The 21443-nt window shown below is 36.9% G+C and overlaps 1 protein-coding gene across 1 annotated transcript; it reads left to right on the forward strand.

Annotated features, from left to right (window-relative positions):
- The first annotated feature begins 10467 nt into the window (after nt 1–10467).
- On the forward strand, nt 10468–12522 carry LOC120219646 (60 kDa heat shock protein, mitochondrial-like). Its single transcript, XM_039216494.1, is given in 3 exon segments — nt 10468–10577; nt 10580–11206; nt 11209–12522. Coding segments are annotated over 3 exon segments (1749 nt in total). The 5' UTR covers nt 10468–10474; the 3' UTR covers nt 12228–12522.
- Nucleotides 12523–21443: the final 8921 nt, after the last annotated feature.

A 21443-nucleotide genomic window follows, 5' to 3' on the forward strand; every position in this document is an offset into this window, starting at 1 on the left:
TTTTGGTTCAAGAAATGTTGCAAATTTTCTCTTAGGAAAATCTGCATAATGGCATTTTTTTTTTAAAGTTTCTTTCTTTTGAGAGAGAAAGAATGCATGGGGGAGGGGCAAAGAGAAAGGGTGGCAGAGGATGCAAAGCAATCTCCATGCCAACAACAGTGAGCCCGATGAGGGGCTCGAATTCACAAGCCTTGAGATCATGAAAGGAGATGAAGTCTGACACTTAACCTTCTGAGCCCCCCAGGAACCCCGGAATAACGCCTCAAAGATATTACACGTTAGTCCTTTTACATGTGTGAGGGTGGGGGGTCGTTAAGTGTGTGTATATATGCATGTAATGGGTTTTGTTCAAACATTTCAGAAATACGTAAGGTAGTAATTAATTCCTTCATTATGCCTGTCCCAATTCTGAAAAAATCACTACTAAAAATTTGGTTGCATTCTTCAAGATTTTAAAATTTAAGGTATCTTATATAATGTAATATAATTACTATTTTTTATTTAAAAATGAATCATAGTTCTACATATTGTTGCAAAGTAACTTGCTCTTCCTCTACCTATTATATTCTAGATATTTCCCATTGTGTTCCCCTATCTTCTGCCCCTGTTCTCTGTCCTTCATCTAAATAACTATCAATCTATATAATTTTAAGAAAGGAAAATTCCCTTTTATACACACACTCACACCATGCATTAATAAATAATTAATAATATTTATTTATTATATTTATATTATATTTATATTATATATTATATTTATTGATATTATTTATTTATTTAATAGTTAATAAATAATTGTGTATGTTTGTATATTCTATGATATATTACATGTATTATACATTATATTATGTAGTATATGTACATTTATTTATTAACTAATCCACCATAATGAATAGGGCATGAAAACAACACACACAAGAGACTTCTCTGAAGGGCCAGGTTCTGGTGAACAGGGGATTCTGTACTGCAAAGCCCTACAGAACCTGTTCTTCCTAAAGCCATTGCATTCTAGAGTAGAAGATGTAGCTGACTTTTCTAACACAGAAACAGACCCAGAGAGATAGAAAAAAATGAGACAGAGAAATATGTCCCAAATGAAAGAACAAGATAAAATCACAGCAGGAGACCTCAGTGAAACAGAAATAAGGAATATACCTGATAGAGAATTTAAAGCAATAATCACGACTTAAGAAAAGGTTGGAGGACATCAGTGAGACCTTAACAAACATATCAGAGGTGAAGAACTCAATAAATGATATTAAAAATACAATAGATAGAATAAATACTATGCTTAGGAAGCAGAGGAATATATCAGTGACTTGAGGGATAGAGTAATTGAAAATGATTAAACTGAACAAGTGAGAGCAAATACTGCATAATGAGAATTGAGGTAGAGAATTCAATGATTCTATCAAACATAAAACCATTCACATTATAGGAATCCCAGAAGAGGAAAGAGAAGGGGAGGGGTGGGCAGGAAATATATTTGAAGAAATAATAACTGAAAAACCTGAATCTGGAGAGGGAAACAGATCCCCCAACAAATTCAGCCCAAGGAGGTCCATACCAAGACAATAGTAATTAAAATGGCAAAAAAAAAAGTGAAAGAAAAGAATTTTAGGGGGGCCTGGGTGGATCAGTCAGTTGAGCATCTGACTTTGGCTCAGGCAATGATCTCATGGCTTGTGGGTTCGAGCCCCGCTTCGGGCACTGAGCTGACCGCTCTGAGCCTGTAGCCTGCTTTAGATTCTGTGTCTCCATCTCTCTGCCTCTCCCCTATTCACATTCTCTCTGTGTCTCAAAAATAAGTAAACATTAAAAAATTATAATAAAAAAAGAATTTTAAAGGTTGCAAGAGAAAAGAAAACAAATACATAAAAGAAACCTCATAAGGCTATCAGCTAATTTTTTCAGGGGAAACTTTGTAGACCAGAAGAGAGTGGCAGGATATATTCAAAGGGCTGAAAGGGAAAAAATGCAGCTAAGAATTTTCTATCCAGCAAGTCTATCATTCAGAATAGAAGGGCAGTAATGGTCCCCAAACAAAAGATAAAAGAATTCATAACCACTACACTTGCTATACAAAAAATGTTAAGAAGGACTCTAAGTAGAAAACAAAAACCATAAGTAGGAGTAAGAAAAATAGGAAGCACAAAAGCAAAAAAAAAAAAACCTTTAAACTTTAAATATATCTACAAAAATCAGTCAAGAGAAGCACAATATAAAAGAATATAAAATATGATACCAAATATCTGAAACATGAAGGGGAAAGGAGGAAAGAATGAGTTCAAAATTAAAGTACCATCAGTTTAATATAGACTGCTATATGCATAAGATGTTATATATAAACTGAATGGTAACCACAAATCAAAAAGCAGTAATAGATATGCAAAAAATAAAGAGTAAGGAATCCAAGGACATCACTAAAGAAAACCAGCAAACCATGAAAGAGAGAAAGAAAAGAATGGATCAGAGAAAAACTACAAAAACAACCATAAAACAAAATGGCAATAAATATATATCTACCAATAATTACTTTGAATGTAAATGGACTAAATACTGTAATCAAAAGACATAGGGTGATGGGGCACCTGGTTGGTTCAGTTAGTTAAGCATCTGACTATTGATCTCGGCTCAGGTCATGATCTCATGGTAACCAAGGTTGAGCCCCTCATCGGGCTCTACTCTGACAGCACAGAGCTTGTTTGGGCTTCTGTGTCTCCCTCTCTCTGCCTGTCCCCTGCTGTCTTTCTCACTCTCTTTCTCAAAGGAAATAAACTTTTTTAAAAATGTGGGAAATTTCTAGGGTACCTGGGTGACTCAGTTGGTTGAGCTTCTGACTTTGGTTCAGGTTATAATCTCATGGTTTATGGGTTCAAACCCCATGTTGGACTTTGCTCTAACAGCAAGGAGCCTGCTTTGGATCCTCTCCCTCACTCTCTGCCCCTCCCCAACTTGTGCTTGCTCTATCTCTCCCAAAAATAAGCAAACAAACAAACAAAAAAAGCCACACAGGGTCATAGAGTGACACAATGGATTAAAAAAAAAAAAAGATCTATCTATATGCTGCCTCCAAGAGATTCACCCCAAACCTAAAGCACCTGCAGATTGAAAGTGAGGGGATGGAGAAACACTTATCATGGAAATAGATGTCAAAAGAAAGCCAGAGTAGTGATATTTCTATCAGACAAAATACTTTAAAAGAAAGTCTATAAAGAGACACAGAGGATACTATATAATAATAAAGGAAACAATCCAACAAGAAGATATAACAATTGTAAATATATATGTACTCAATATGAAAGCGCCCAAATACATAAAAAAGTGAATAACAAACATAAAGGAACTAATTGATAGTAAGCCAATAGTAGTAGAAGACTTTACATTGATGGACAGATCATCCAAACACAAATAGTGTTTTGTATTTGGCTTTGAAGGACACACTGGACCAGATGGATTTAATATATACATTCTATCCTAAAACAGCAGAATACACCTCAATTTCAAATTCATATGGAATATTCTCTAGAATATATTACATATTAGATCACAAACCAGGCCTCAACAAATTAAAAAAGAGCAAAGTCATGCCATGAATCTTTTCTGATCACAAGAAAAATCTGGAAAGACCACACATACATGGAGGTTAAACAACATGTTACTCAACAATGAATAGGTCAATCAAGAAATCAAAGAAGAAATCAAAAAGTAAATAGATGGAAACAAAAATGAAAACACAACAGTCTAAAACCTTTGGGATGCAGCAAAAGTGGTTCAAAGAGGGAAGGTTATAATAGTACAGGCCTAATTTAGGAAGTAAGAGGGGCGCCTTGTTAGTTCATTTGGCTGAGCATCCAACTCTTGATTTTGGTCATGATCTGATGGTTTTGTGAGTTCAAGCCCCACATGGGGCTCTATGCCAACTATGCATGGAGTCTGCTTGGACTTCTCGCTGACCATCTCCTGCTCACATTCTCTGTCTCTTTCAAAATTAATAATTAAACTTAAAAAAAAAAAGAAGCAAAAAAAAGTCTCAAACAAACTAATCTTACACCTAGAGGCTAAACAAAGACAACAAACAAAACGCAAAACGAGCAGAAGGAAGAAAATTATAAAGATTTGAGCAGAAATAAATGACATAGAAAAAAAATAGAACAGATCAATGAAACCAGTATCTGGTTCTTTGAAAATTTCAAAAAAAGTTGACAAACCTCCAAACAAACTCATAAAAAAAGTCTCAAATAAAGAAAATAATAAATGAAACAGGATAAATAAAAACCAACACTGCAGAAATACAATTGTAAAACAATTTTATAAAACTATATGCTGGGCCACCTGAGTAGCTCAGTTGGTTAAATGTTCAGCTCTTGGTTTCAGTTCAGGTCATGATCTCATGATTCATGAGTTTGAGCCCCATGTTGGGCTCTGCACAGATGGTGTGGAACCTGCTTAGGATTTTCTGTTTCTCTCTCTCTCTGCCCCTCCTCCACTTGTGCTCTTTCTCAAAATAAGTAAATGCACTGAAAAAAAAAAACATATGCCAACAAATTAGACTACCTAGAAGAAATGGATAAATTCCTAGAAACACATAACCAACCAAAACTGAAGCAGGAAGAAACAGAAAAACTAAGCAGACTGATTACTGGCAAGATTGTGTCACTAATCAAAAATCTTCCAATATACAAAAGTTCCAGGACCAGATGACTTTCCTAGCAAATTTTACCAAACATTTAAAGAAGAGTTAGTAACTATTCTACTCAAACCGTTTCAAACAATAGAAGAAGGAAAACTTCCAAATTCATTCTATGAAGTCACCATCACCCTGATACCAAAAACCAGATAAAGACACCACAAAAAAAAAAAAAAAGAGAGAGAGAGAACTACAGGCCAATATCTCTTGATGAACACAGATGCAAAAAATCTTCAACAAAATATTAGCAAACAGAACCTAACAGTACATTTTTAAAAATCATTAATCATGATCAGGCAGGATTTATTCCCAGGATGCAAGTGTGGTTCAATATTCACAAATCAATCAACATGATACATCATATCAAAAAGAAAAAGGATAAAAAAACATAATCATTTTAAAAGATACAAATAAGTACTTGACAAATCGCACATTTCATGATAAACGCCCTCTACAAAATAGACTTAGAGGGAATATACCTCAACATAAAAAAGGCCATAGATGAAAAACCCACTGTAAACATAATACTCAATAGGGGAAAACTGAGAGCTTTCCACCTAAGGTCAGGAAAAAGACAAGGGATGTTCACTTTCACCACTTTCAGTCAACTTAGTACTGGAAGTCTTAGCCACAACAATTAGACAAGTGAAAGAAACAAAGGCCATCCAAATTGGTAGAGAAAAAGTTATACTGTCACTTTCACAGATGACATGATGCTCTGTGTAGAAAACCCCAAAGACTCCACCAAAAATAGCTGCTAGAACTGATGAATGAATTCATTAAAATCATAATATATAAAATGAACATACAGAAATCTTTTGCATTTCTATTCAGCAATAATGAAGCAGAAGAAAGAGAAACTAAGGGATCAATTCCTTTTTCAAATGTACCAAAAAGAATAAGATACCTAGGAATAAACCTAAGCAAAGAAGTAAAAGATCTATGTTCTTTAAAAAAAATTTTTAACATTTATTTATTATTGACAGACAGAGAGAGACAGAGCATGAGCAGGGGAGGGGCAGAGAGAGAGGGAGACACAGAATCTGAAGCAGGCTCCAGGCTCCAAGCCGTTAGCACAAAGCCTGAGGCATGGCTCAAACTCACAAACCACGAGATCGTTACCTGAGCCAAAGTCGGTTGCTCAAAAGGCTGAGCCACCCAGGTGCCCCAAAAGACCTATACTCTTAATAGTATAAAATGCTGATGAAAGAAATTGAAGATGACACAAAGAAATGGAAACGCATTCCATGCTCATGGATTGGAAGAACAAATATTGTTAAATGTCTACACTACCCTTAGCAGTCTACAGATTTAATGCAATCCCTATCAAAATACCAACAGCATTTTACAGAGCTAGAACAAAAATCCTAAAATTTATATAGAACCACAAAAGACCTGGAATAGCCAAAGCAATTTTGAAAAAGTAGAGCAAAGCTGGAGGTATCACAATTCCAGATTTCAAGTTATATTACAAAGCAGTAGTACCCAAAACAGTATAGCACAAAAATAGAGAATAGATCAATGGAACAGAATAAATAAAACTCTCAAGTATATGATCAATCAATTTTTGACCAAGAAGGAAAGAATATCAAGTGAGGGGCACCTGGGTGGCTCAGTTGGTTAAATGTTCGACTTCGACTTAGGTCATGATCTCCTAGTTTATGGGTTCAAGCCCCACGAAAGGCTCTGTGCTAATAGCTCAGAGCCTGGATCCTGCTTCAGATTCTGTGTCTTCATCTCTCTCTGTCTCTCCCCCCACCCCTCTCTTTAAAAAATAAATAAGCATTAAAAAAAGAGAAGGAAACAATATCAAATGAGAAAAAGAAATCTCTTCAACAAATGGTGCTGGGAAAACTGGTCAGCTACATGTAAAAGGATGAAACTGGGCCATTTTCTTACATAATGCAGAAAAATAAACTCAAAATTGATCAAAGACCTAAATGTGAGACCTGAAAACATAAAAGTCCTAGAAGAGAACACAGCCACTAATCTCTCTGACATCAGCTATAGCAACCTTTTTTAAGATATGTCTCCTGCATCAAGGGAAATAAAAGCAAAAATACATAATTGAGGTGACATCAAAATAAAAAGCCTCTGCATAGTAAAGGAAACAATCAACAAAACTAAAAGAGAACCTACGAAATGTGAGAAGATATTTGCAAATGACCTATCTGATAAAAGGTTAGTATCCAAACTATATAAATAACTTCTAACTCAACACCCAAGAATATGAAAAATCCAATTCAAAAATGGGGAGAATTCATGAACAGACTTTTCTTCAAAGAAGACATCTAGATGGCCAATAGACACATAAAAAGATGTTCAACATCATTCATCATTGAGTGTTGGTATAAATGTAAACTGATTCAGTCACTCTGGAAATCAGTATGAAGTTTTCCACAAGTTAAAAATAAAACTAGCCTATGATCCAGCAATTGCACTACAGGGTATCTACCAAAAAAATACAAAAACGCAACTGTGAAGAATTACATATACCCCTATATTTAGAGCAGGATGATTTATAATAGCCAACTAAATGTCTTCTCTGGCAAAATGTCTATTAATGTCTTCTACCATTGCATAAAGGGGCAACTACTCTGGAAAACAGCATGGAGGTTTTTAAGAAAGTTAAAAATAGCACTATTCTACAATCCAGCAATTGTACTACTAGGTTTTTACCCAAGGGATACAAAAATGTTGATTCTAAGGGATGCATGCTGGTGTTTATAGCAGCATTATTTACAATACCCAAATTATGAAAACAATCCAAGTGTCCACTCACTGATGAATGGATAAAGATGTGTGGTGTATATATATATAACAATATTATTCAGCCATAAAAAAGAATGAAATATTCCCATTTGCAACAACATGGATGGAGATAGTGTAATGCAAAGCAAAATAAGTCAGTCAGAGAAATACAAATTCCATATGATTTCACTCATATGTGGAATTTAAGAAACACCACAAATGAACATGGAGGGGGGGAGAGCAAATAAGAAACAGATTCTTAACTATAGAGAACAAACTGATGGTTACCAGAGGGGAGGCAGGGGAGGATGGGTGAAATAGTAAAGGAGATAAAGGACAGCACTTGTGCTGAACACTGAATGATATATGGAATTGTCAATACACTATTTTGTACACCTGAAACTAATATAACACTGTATGTTAACTATACTGGAATTTAAAAAGAATAGAATGAAATAGAATAGAATAGAATAGAATAGAATAGAATAGAATAGAATAGAAAAATAATAAAATAATAAAATAAAATAAAATAATATAAAATAGGGGCACCTGGGTGGCTCAGTTAGTTAAGCATCCAACTTCTAGCTCAGGTCATGATCTCACGCCTCGTGAGTTCAAACCTCACATTGGGCTCTGTGCTGACAGCTCAGAGCCTAGAGCCTACTTCGGATTCTGTGTTTCCCTCTCTCTCTGTGCCTCCCCCACTCATTCTCTGTCTCAAAAATAAACATTACAATTTTTTAAAATAAAATAAGAAAATCCTATAATGCTCACAGTCTAAGATTGAACCGCCTATGTTTCACTTTTGGAAAAAAAATATATTTGGGAACTAAGGCCATGAGTGCATGGAAAAGAGAAGAGTGTTAAAAGTGTTAAAAGCCTTGTGACACCACATTTCAAAACCACAAAGAGCAAGAAGAATCCACAAAGGACAAAGTAGAATAGCAAGAAAAGAGACAGAATATGATGCTACAGAAATTAAGAGAAGAAAACTTCTTGAGATATAGTAGTGTTTGAGCATGCTCGGTGGATAGAGTTTAAAAAAAAAGGACATGATAAGGCATGATTTAGTTAATTACTTTGGATTTAGCTCTTCGACTATTATTATACCTTAAAGAAGGTAGTATTAAATGAATTTTGTTAAGGGTCCCATTTTCATGCATTTGGGCATGATGAAAATAAAGGAAGCAGATAAAATGAATGAAGAATGTTTTTAATCTAACAAAAATAACTTAGAATTAATATAGAGAGCAAATATCAACAACCATGAGGATCTAGAAGAGGGTTATCAATGACAAGTCTGTTAGGTAGGGAGCATTTTCGAATGCTGCAGAAACATCAGAGAAAGTAACAATGTAAGCAAAGGCCATAGAAAAATACACCCAAAAACAGGTGGATAAACTTTTCATTCTGATAAGAGTTGGGTAGTTCTTCCAGAATCAAAAGCATAAACATTTGATTAATATGAGTTAAAAGATTGAACCCCAGATATCATTTTATGAAATTATGGAAAAAAATGAGGAACAGTGAAGAATTAGGTGATGATTTCCTGTTTTTCAATGAACTGTTCCATACTCTTTCCATGTAACTCCAAACATCATGACTCCATATTAGATTTCAGAAAATTTAACGTATCAATTAAAGTCAGTAGATCAAATTTTAATTACTTAGAATCTAATTTTGTATATGGTTAGGAAATAATTCTGGAGAGACATGTAGTCTGGAGTTCTACATATTGTTTTTACATGAAAATAGCTAATTAGTCATGAAATGCGACAAATTCTATTTTCCGTTTACCTCTTAAGTCTCTCTTTTCATCTCCATTTCTACTGTCACTATCTTATTTCTGAGCCCACTTACTTGTGTCCTTGGCACCAGACTTTCCCTCCTACAATCCATTTTCCATGTAACAGATACGTTGATTAAAAAAAAAAAAGTATTTGAAAACATCTCTTCCAGTTCAAAACAACTAAAAATAAGAAGTTATCTCCCCTTTCTCTTAAGAGTCTAATAAAATTACAGCAAGTGAAGATACTGGTAGAAAAACAGAAGAAGCAAAAGACAGCCCCTGTGTACACATGAACAGTTAACAACCGAGGATAGCCCATATCCCATGGAGGTACCTGGCTCAAAGAGCAATGTCATGCCAGGTGGGAGTAGAAACCCTTTAAAAACAGTTAATTGAAAGTCTGTATACTGAAATATTACTCTAGTCAGGTGTCCCACACTCACTTCACTTTCAACCCCATGCTCCTTGGGCATTGCAGCCCAGTAATATAGTCCCAGGCATCCAAAAATAACACAGAGAATTAACTGCACGAGCATATGGTTTCTAATGTTATGGAATGGCTTCCAGTGCCCCCAGAATAAACCTTTCCTCATTTTAGCATTCTTTTTTTTTTTTTAAATTTTTTTTAAATGTTTACTTATATTTGAGAGAGAGAGACAGTGTGAGCAGGGGGAGGGTCAGAAAGACAGGGGACAGAATGTGAAGCAGGCTCCAGGCTCCCAACTGTCAGCACAGAGCCCGACGCAGGGCTTGAACTCACAAACTGTGAGATCATGACCTGAGCTGAAGTTGGATGCTTAATAGACTGAGCCACCCAGGGGCCCCCATTTTAGCAATCAAGGATCAGTTTCCTTGTCTGCTCACCCCAAAGGTGACAAGCATGAATTCAGATCTGAGCTACCAGCACTAGTCCTCATGGTGGGAGAAAGCTAGCAGAGAAACAGGCATAAAAAGCAGAGGAAAATGACAACAGTCAGCAGTCTTCTATTCTTAGATATGAATAAACAAAGAATGCCAGATATATGGCAAAACAAAAAACTAAGATAAATAAAAACTGCTGAGCAAACAAGAAACAGATACATGAGAGAATATAAATAAATATAAAGAGAATTCTAAAATAAAAACCAGTGTATACTGAGGAATTGGAAAAAGTAATGTAACCACTAAAGAACAGCAGGCTATGAAAACAAATAAATGTTAAGAATTCTCAGAAAGTCCCTCACTCGCCTCCGACGGCCTGCCTCATGGCCCACACGCCTTGCCGCTGCCCTGCAGAAATGCTTCGATTACCCACAGTCCTTCGCCAAATTAGGCCAGTGTCCAGGGCACTGGCTCCTCATCTCACTCGGGCTATGCCAAAGATGTAAAATTTGGTGCAGATGCCCTAGCCTTAATGCTTCAAGGTGTAGACCTTTTAGCCGATGCTGTAGCTGTTACTATGGGGCCAAAGGGAAGAACAGTGATTATTGAACAGAGTTGGGGCAGTCCCAAAGTAACAAAAGATGGTGTGACTGTTGCAAAGTCAATTGACTTAAAAGATAAATATAAAAATATTGGTGCTAAACTTGTTCAAGACGTTGCCAATAACACAAATGAAGAGGCTGGAGACGGCACCACCACTGCTACTGTCCTGGCACGCTCTATCGCCAAGGAAGGCTTTGAGAAGATTAGCAAAGGTGCTAATCCAGTGGAAATCAGGAGAGGTGTGATGTTAGCTGTTGATGCTGAAATTGCTGAACTTAAGAAACAGTCTAAACCTGTAACAAACCCTGAAGAAATTGCTCAGGTTGCTACCATTTCTGCAAATGGAGACAAAGAAATTGGCAACATCATTTCTGATGCAATGAAAAAGGTTGGAAGAAAGGGTGTCATCACAGTAAAGGATGGAAAAACACTAAATGATGAATTAGAAATTATTGAAGGCATGAAGTTTGATCGAGGTTATATTTCTCCATACTTTATTAATACATCAAAAGGCAGAAATGTGAATTCCAAGATGCCTATGTTCTGTTGAGTGAAAAGAAAATTTCTAGCGTCCAGTCCATTGTACCTGCTCACGAAATTGCCAATGCTCACCGGAAGCCCTTGGTCATAATTGCTGAAGATGTTGATGGAGAAGCTCTGAGTACACTCATTTTGAATAGGCTAAAAGTTGGTCTTCAGGTTGTAGCCATCAAAGCTCCAGGTTTTGGTGACAATAGAAAGAACCAGCTTAAAGATATGGCCATTGCTACTGGCAGTGCAGTGTTCGGAGAAGAAGGGTTGACTCTAAATCTTGAAGATGTTCAGCCTCATGACTTAGGAAAAGTTGGAGAAGTCATTGTGACCAAAGATGATGCAATGCTCTTAAAAGGAAAAGGTGACAAGGCTCAAATTGAAAAACGTATCCAAGAAATCATTGAGCAGTTAGATATCACAACTAGTGAATATGAAAAGGAAAAGCTGAATGAACGTCTGGCAAAACTCTCAGATGGAAGAGCTGTGCTGAAGGTTGGTGGCACAAGTGATGTTGAAGTGAATGAAAAGAAAGACAGAGTTACAGATGCCCTTAATGCCACCCGAGCTGCTGTTGAAGAAGGCATTGTTCTGGGAGGGGGTTGTGCCCTGCTTCGGTGCATTCCAGCCTTGGATTCAATAACTCCAGCTAATGAAGATCAAAAAATTGGTATAGAAGTCCTTAAGAGAACACTCAAAATTCCTGCAATGACCATTGCTAAGAATGCAGGTGTTGAAGGATCATTGATAGTTGAGAAAATTATGCAGAGTTCCTCAGAAGTTGGTTATGATGCTATGCTTGGAGACTTTGTGAATATGGTAGAAAAGGGTATCATTGATCCAACTAAGGTTGTAAGAGCTGCTTTATTGGATGCTGTTGGAGTGGCCTCTCTGTTAACTACAGCAGAAGTTGTAGTCACCGAAATTCCTAAGGAACAGAAGGACCCTGGAATGGGTGGAATGGACGGAATGGGAGGTGGTATGGGAGGTGGCATGTTCTAATTCCTAGAATAGTGCTTTACCATTATTAATGAACTGTGAGAGGAAGCTCAAGGCAGTGCACCTCAAAAATAACGTGAGAAGTCAGTTGAAGGAAATGACTGAAGAAAAGGCTGGCAGATGTTTTAAGGAAATCACTATAACCATCAGTTACTGGTTTCAGTTGACAACATATAATGGTTTAGTGCTTTCATTGTCCATGCCTACAGATAATTTATTTTGTATTTTTGAATAAAAAGACATTTGTACATTCCTGATAACTGAATGCAAGAGCCATGTACCAATGTACTGCTTTCAACTTAAATCACTGAGGCATTTTTACTACTGGGGGTAGAGCAGAGAGAGAGGGAGACACAGAATCCAAAGCAGACTCCAGGCTCTGAGCTGTCAGCACAGAGCCCAGCACGGGCTCTCGAACCCACAAACTGCGAGATCATTCATGATCTGAGCCGAAGTCGGACACCTAACTGACTGAGCTACCCAGGTGCCCCAATATTTATTTTCTTATTGTAGAATACATAAAAATTTTAAGCAGATACATGTAACATGTCAGACTTGACTAAAAATTATCTTCAAGAATTCAAAATTCAATATCTCATATAAAAGAAAAATAAGGGTTTTATTTAAATACTGGCTCGAGTAACCACTAAGAAGCCAAAGTTTATTAAAATGATTGATAGGGGCACCTGAGTGGCTCAGTTGGTTGAGAATCTGACTTCGGCCCAGGTCACGATCTCACAGTTAGTGGGTCCGAGCCTCGTGTCAGGCAGGCTCTGTGCTAGGATTGTGGAGCCTGTTTGGGATTCTCTCTCTCCCTTTCTCTCTGTCCTTCCCCCACTGTACTCTCTCTCAAAACAAACAAACAAACAAACAAACAAACAAAGATGAATTGATAGAAACATAATATCCATAAGAAAAGTGGTAGCTATGTCATTATGTGGGTCAATAATCCTCTATCCTGGGTGCTATAAGCACTACACTAATAGATTCCAAACTCTAAGAACACTGGCAAATTGGAAGACACCTGAAGAATGATTAAAAAGATGAAGATTGAGGGGTTATGGTTCAAGATGACCACATAGAAAGCTCCTAAACTCACTTCTGCTCACAAGCGTGCTGCACCTGAAGCTATATATGGAACCATTCCCTCTGAGAGAAATCAAAAAGATGACTGACACCTACACATGAGGTGAAGGGGGAAAGAAAACCACACTGAAACAGGTAAGAGAGGCTGAGACACAATCTCCCAATAAATCCCATTTCTAGTTCAGGGACAAAAAAAACAAGAAGGAACTCCTAACTCCCAACTTCTCCCTGAGGAGTGAGGGTTTGGACCCTACATGTAGCACCAAAATCTTTAATACTTCCACCTGAGAGATGGGCCTCCAGAGCATCTAGCTTTAAAGCCAGTAGTGCTTTCATCCAGGAGACCCACAGGTTATTGTGAACTCAGAGACAGTTGTCAAAGGGCTCATGGGACTCATCATGGCTAACCCCCCAGGATTCAGTGCAAAGAGAACAGACTGAAGCTTGCCCAGTCTTTCCTTGAAAGAGGACTATGAGCTTATCATAATATCTGGGCCTAAGGAGCAAGCTTCTATTTTAACACACATCAAGAGTCAAACCACAATACTCTCTAGAGACAGGGATGCAGGTGGCACAATCTTCAATCTCTCCCTCTGCCTCACATCAAGTAACCAGAATCCCAGAAAGGAACTCATGCATACGTCTGGCACCCCAGTTTTTGCCTATGTCCACATGAGACAAATCAAACTTTATGACAGACTGCAATAAGAGACAAAGTCAATAAATAAGGACAAAGGAGTCACTCCAACAAGAAGATAAAAAATTTATAAGTATTTATGCACTCAACATAGAAGCAACTAAATGTATAAAATAACTGTGAATAGGCATAAAGGGAAAAATAGCAACACAGTAATAGTAGAGGACTTTAATATTCCACCTTAATCAAAGGATAGATCAAGACAGAAAATCGATAAGGAAATATTAGACTGAAATATTACATTAAACAAGATGGACTTAACAGACTTTTACAGAATATTCCATTCAAAAGCAGTAGAATAAACATTCTTCTCAAGTACAAATGGAATATTCTCCGGAATATAGCATATATTAGACCATAAAACAACTATTAATGAATTTAAGAAGGCTGAAATCATACCAAGCATCTTTTCAGAGCACAATGGTATGAAATAGAAATCAATTATAAGAAGAAAACTGGAAAATTCACAAATATGTAAACATTAAACAATATGTTACTGAACAAATTGGGTCAAAGAAGAAATCAAAAGAGAAATTTAAAAAAGAAACCTTGGGTGCCTGGGTGGCTCAGTTGGTTAAGCATCCGACTTCAGCCCAGGTCATGATCTCACGGTTTGTGGGCTCAAGACCCGCATCAGGGTCTGTGCTAACAGCCAGCTCGGAGCCTGGAGCCTGTTTCAGATTCTGTGTCTCCCCCTCTCTCTGACCCTCCCCTGCTCACGCTGTCTCTCTCAGAAATAAATAAAAAACATTAAAAATTTTTCAAAAAAAGAAAAGAAATGTTGAGACAAATTAAAATAGACACACAATATACCTTATATATCCTGGAAGAAAAAAGAAATACAACATACAAAAAACATACTGGATGCAGCAAAAGTAGCTCAAAGAGGGAATTTCATAGCAATAAATGCCTACATTGAGAAATAAGAGAGATCTCAAATGAATAACCTAACTTTACATCTCAAGGAACTAGAAGAAGAAGAATAAACTCATTCCAATGTTAGTATAAGAAATAACAAAGATCGGGGCGCCTGGGTGGCTTAGTCGGTTAAACGTCCAACTTTCGCTTAGGTCATGATCAAGCGGTTAGTGGGTTCAAGCCCCACGTCAGGCTCTGTGCTGACTGCCAGCTCAGAGCTTGGAGCCTGTTTCAGTCTGTGACTCCCTCTCTCTGTGACCCTCTCCTGCTCACACTGTCTCTCTCTCTCTCCTAGAAATAAATAAAACATTAAAAAAAAAAAGAAATAACAAAGATCAGTGTGTAAATAAACAAAGCGAACAACAAAAACAATAGAAAAGATTGGTGAAACTAAGAGCTGTTTTTTGAAAAGATAAACAAAATTGACAAATCTTTAGCTTGACGCACCAAGAAAAAAGAGAGAGGACTTAAAAAATTAAATCATTGGGGTGCCTGGGTGGCTCAGTTGGTTGAGCGTCCAACTTTGGCTCAGGTCATGATCTCACGGTTCATGGGGTCGAGCCCCACGTCGGGCTCTGTGCTGACAGCTTGGAGCCTGGAGCCTGTTTCAGATTCTGTGTCTCCCTCTCTCTCTGACCCTCCCTTGCTCGCTCGCTCTCTCTCAGAAATAAATAAAACATTAAAAAAATTAAATCATAAATGAAAGAAGACATTATAACTGACATCACAGAATACAAAGGGTTATGAGAGATGACTATGAACAATTATTTGCCAACAAGTTAAACAACCTAGAAGAAACGGATAAATATCTAGAAACATACAACTTATCAAGATTGAATCATGATGGAATAGAAAACCTAAACAGACTAATTACCAGAGATTGAATCAGTAATCAAAACTTCCCAAAAAACAAAAGTCCAGGACAGAATGGCTTCACCAATAAACTACGCCAAAAATTCAAAGAATTCATATCAGTCTTCTCAATCTCTTCCTAAACATAGAAGAGGAAGGAACTCTTCTAATTTTATGAGCCAGCATTACAAGGATGCCACAAGAAAATAGAATTACAAGCCAATATCCCTGATGAACGTAGATATAAACATTCCCCAAAATATTAGCAAACCAAATTCAATAATACATTTAAAGGATCAAGCAGGACTTATTCCAGGGAAGCAAGGATGGTTGAACACCCACAGAGCAGTCAATGTGATACATCACATTAGCAAAGTGAAGGATAAAAATTATGTCATTATCTAAATAGATGTACAAAAACCTACTGACAAAATTCAACATTGATTTATAACAAAACTCACAACATAGTGGGGCCGGGAGCCGCACTGGCCTCTCTGGACGGCAATCACAGCAAGGAAGTGACAATGTTTGCAGCTCCTGCCATGAGAAATGAAAACTGGTATCTCCTTCTGCTACTATTGGCTCATGTTGGATATAAGCCTACTGGTATTGACCAGACCTCACAATATTCAATATCAGACCCATAATCTGAAAACAGATACCTCATAAGGAAAAGCATATTCCTGCCTTTACAAAAGAGATTTTAGATGAAAGCTCTGTGGGCGATTGTCAAAAGGCTCTTCCTATGGGCCTTGCAGATCCGAGGCTCAGATAATAAAGCGGGATAAGCACACATCGGTCACGATTGAGCCTGGTTCCATGTCAGAAGAGCCTAATTTATAGTTAAAGTACAGATAAGTACAGAACATAACTNCTCTTACACTGGCAGCTGGGATGAGGATAGATAACAGTAGCTAAAACATAACCCAGGGGCAAAAGACTGACCCATTCAGGGCCCCCATGATAGTCTCCACAAACAAACCAATTCAGAAACATTCATCTTCTTGAGAGCCAGACAAAATACTCCTAACTTATCTATATACAATTTGACCTATATGTTATCCTGTTTTTCACTAAGAATATTCTGTTATTTCCTTGGTCGGAATAATTCTGCAATTGATATCACAAAAGGCCTCCCATTGTAAGAAATTCCTTTCTCTGACTTCATCTTGTTGCTGAACCTTTAAATAAAGACACAAAAACTGACAGGACAGAGATGCCTGCCTGATGATCAGAATCTCGGGGCTCTCTCACTCTCTCTCTCGCTGACACCATCCATCCTTCAGGGACCCCTGGACCTGCTGGAGCCGGCTCGGCCTCCAACAAGTGGGTATGAAGGGAACATACCTCTGCATAGAGCATCTATAACAAACCTACAGCTAGCAACATGCTTAATGGCGATAAACTCAAAGCTTTTCTTCTAAGATCAGGAATAAGACAAGGATGCTCACTCTCTCACTCTTACAGCTTTTATTCTACATAGTATTAGAAGTCCTAACCAGAGCAATCAGGCAAGAAAAAGAAATAAAAGGTATCTAAACTGGAATGGAAGAAGTAAAACTGTCACCATTTATACATGACATGATATTATATTATGAACACCCTAAAGAATCCATCAAGAAACTGTTAGAACTCAGAAGCAAATTCAGTAAAGTCACAGAATACAAAATCGATATTCAAAAAAATGTTGCATTTTTATATAGTAATAAGAAACCATCAGGAAAAAAAAAGAAATCATCAGAAAAAACAATTAAGAAAACAATCCCATTTATATTTGCATCAAAAAGAATAAAATACCTAGGAATAAATTCAACCATGTAGGTGAAAACTCCATATACTGAAAATTACAAGACACTAATAAAGAAATTGAAGATACAAATAAATGGAAAGATACTTCTTGATCATGGGTAAAAAGAATCAATATCGTTAAAATGTTCATACTCCCCAAAGCAATCTTCAAATGCAATGCAATCCCTTTCAAACTTCCACGGCAGGGGCGCCTGGGTGGCTCAGTCGGTTAAGCGTCCGACTTCAGCTCAGGTCATGATCTCACAGTTCGTGGGTTCAAGCCCCGCGTCAGGCTCTGTGCTGACAGCTCAAAGCCTGGAACCTGCTTCAGATTCTGTGTCTTCCTCTCTCTCTGCCCCTCCCCTGCTCACACTTGGTCTCTCTCTCTCTCCCAAAACTAAAAATAAACATTAAAATTAAAAAAAAAATTCCAATAGCAGTGTTCACCAAAAGAGAAAAACAATCCCAAAATGTTATGGAACCAAAAAAGCCCTCAAATAGCCAAGGCAATTTTGAGAAAACAACAAAACTGGAAGCATCATCTGCCTTCAAACTATATTACAAAGCTACAGTTATTAAAACAATACGGCATTGGCATAAAAACAAACACACACACACACACACAAAAAAAAAACATAGATCAATAGAAGAGAATGAAAAGCCCAGAAATAAAGTCATGCATATAAAGTCAATTAATTTGTGACAAAAGGGTCAAGAATGTACAATGGGGAAAGAATATTCTCTTCAATAAATGGCGTTGAGAAAACTGGGCAGTCATATACACAAGAATAACATTCAACCACTATCTTATACCATAAACAAAAATTAATTCAAAATGGATTAATGAGTTGAACATAAAACATAAAAATATAAAACTTTGAGAAAAAAAGCATAGGGGGTATACTCCTTGGGCTGGGTCTTCATAATGATTTTTTAATCTGACACCAAAAACAGAAGCAACAATAGCAAAAATAAATAAGTGGGACTGCACCAAATTAAAAAGCTCCTACATAAAAAGGAAACCATCAATAAAATGAAAGGCAGCCTACTGAATGGAAGAAAATATTTGCACAGTATATATCTGGTAAGGGGTGAATATCCGAAAATATAAAAAACTCATAAAACTCAACAACAAAATCTCAAATAATCTGATTAAAAAGCCGGCAGAGGATCTGAATAGACATTTTCCCAAAGAAGTCATATAGATGGCCCACAGGTAGATGAAAAGTACTTTACATCACTTACCATGAGGAAATGCAAATCAAAACCACAAGGAAATATCACCTCACATCTGTAGGGTAGCTTTTATTTAAAAAAACACAAGAAGTAACAAGTGTTGACAAGGACATAGAGAAAGGGAACCCTCCATATACTGTTAATGGGGATGTAAACTGGTACAGCTGTTATGGATAACAGTATCAAGTCTTCTTAAAAAGTTCAAAAATTGAACCAAGTGTCTATTGAAGGATAAATGGATAAAGAAAATGCAACACACACTCACACACAGAGGGATATTATTCAGCTATGAAAAGATTGAAATTCTCCAAGTACATCTATCCTGCACAGTGATGTCCACATCATTCTTCACATTGATCAGTCATATCTCCTTATTTCCCTAAACTTGTCTGATCTGATCTCAGAAAATACGGGGAAAAAATGAAAAAGGAACAGAGAAGTTAAGTAACCTTGTTAATGCCACACTACAGAGCCAGGCAGCTTGGCCCAAGAATGGAGCTCTTAACTGTCTCAATATGTAGGTGTCTGTTAGATTATTCTCTGTATTTTTCTTTTTTTAAAAAAAATTATAATGTTTTTTATTTATTTCTGAGAGAGAGAGAAAGAGAGAGAGCATGAGCAGGGGTGGATCAGAGAGAGAGGGAGATACAGAACATGAAGCAGGCTCCAGGCTCTGAGCTAGCTGTCAGCACAGAGCCCAACACGGGACTCAAACCCAGAAACTGTGTGATCATGACCTAAGCCAAAGTTAGACGCTCAACCAACTGAGGCACCCAAGCGCCCCTTCTCTGTATTTTTCTATGCTTAAAATGGTTTATAATTGTTTCTTTAAAGGATCTGAAGTAAAAATGGCAAAATCTTTAAAAAAAAAAAGATTATCAAAATATAATTGCTCACAAATGTCAAATACTCAATATACCTGAAACTAATTCATCCTGATTAAGTAAACTGTATAATTCACAGTTCATAATGTTTATATATATAAACATATATAATATGCAGTATAACATAGAAAGAATAGAATTCAAAAAGAGAATCAAAGATTCCAGATCCAGATAGTATGGATTAAGTGCAATGCATTCTGTCTTTCCCATTTTATATGGCTATTAAAACCTGGACTGGACATACAGCAGCTATTAATGAAGACCCCAAAGAACTTTTGAATATGTGGGTTTTATCTAGTGACATCTACCCAAATTAGAGATTAAAACAGAAACTGTTAAAAACAAAAAGCATAAGTTCACATTCCATTAACTTTCAGAGTGGTGATATTATCACCATCATCACAAATCTCTGGAAATTTCCTCTGTACAGTCATATGAGAGAGAATAGAAAAGACAAATAACATCTAAGTGATATAGGACATAGTTTTGACCACATTTTTCTAACTGCTGCCCATATGCAACATAAAAAATATTGTTTTGAACCACAAATGAGATGTTTATCAAACTGTAACAAAAAGAATTGGGACAAATATTTTAAAAACTAACTTCAGGGGTGCCTGGGTGGCTCAATTGGCTCATCTGACTTTGGCTCAGGTCATGATCTCACACCAGGTGAGTACAAACCCTGCGTTGGGCTCTGTGCTTACAGCTCAGAGCCTGGAGCCTGCTTCAGATTCTGTGTCTGCCTCTCTCTTTCTCTGCCCCTCTCCAGCTCATGCTCTCTCCATCAAAAATAAATAAACATTAAAAAAATTAACTTCATACTGATTAAAAGGCAAAAAGAGGTATGGCAATATTTTAACAAAAAGTTAGAAAAAAATGTTTAGAATTTAAAAAGACATTTCTAAGTAATACAGACACATGTTTTTTGATGTCTTTTTGCCAGCTCTGGCTGCCAGCATTACTTGCTTAAGGCTCTCCATTCACATAGGATCATGACAGTTAAAAAGGATACCAAATTCATGTTCTGCCACTACTTTTTACACATGGACTTACATTGCCATTGAGAAGAAATTCATTTTAATAAGTTAATTGTTTATATTTAAGAGACTGTCTACATCAAGCTTTCCAAATTCTTTCACCAGAGTTAGTATTCCTTACCTGGAGTAGTGGAGATGACCAATACCACTAACCAAATATCCTTGAACAGTCTCAGCTCTTCTAGCGTTCCAAAGAAAATGACTGTCCATTAAATCTCTTTGTTATCCAAGGAATACTCTGAGTAAGGTAAATGGTTCATCATTCACCAAGGAACACCTATGAAGTTATCACATATTATACCTATTAGAAATTTTTAGACTTATGATGACCTATTTTTGAAATCTGTAAGAAAAAAATATTATGTAGATTACTTGTGATTTTACAAGGTTGCAATAATTTTTGACATTTAAAAGACCTTCAGTAAAAATAATTTTCCTTACTTGGCTTTAAGAATGTCAGGGTCTAGAGGGTGCCCGAGTGGTTTAATCAGTTGAGCATTTGACTTTGGCTCAGTTCCTACTCACAGCTTGTGAGTTTGAGCTCCACATCAGGCTCACTCCTGTCAGGGCAGAGCCTGCTTCTGCCCCTCTCTCACTCCTCTCTCTCTCTCTCTCCCTCTCCCAAAAGTAAATAAACATTAAAAAATAAATTGGGGCCCCTAGGGGCTCAGTTGGTTAAGCATCCAACTTTGGCTCAGCTCGTGATCTCTCGCAGTTC

The sequence above is a fragment of the Hyaena hyaena genome, unplaced genomic scaffold, assembly GCF_003009895.1.
Source record: "Hyaena hyaena isolate Hyena2069 unplaced genomic scaffold, ASM300989v1 scaffold_636, whole genome shotgun sequence".
NCBI lineage: Eukaryota > Metazoa > Chordata > Mammalia > Carnivora > Hyaenidae > Hyaena > Hyaena hyaena.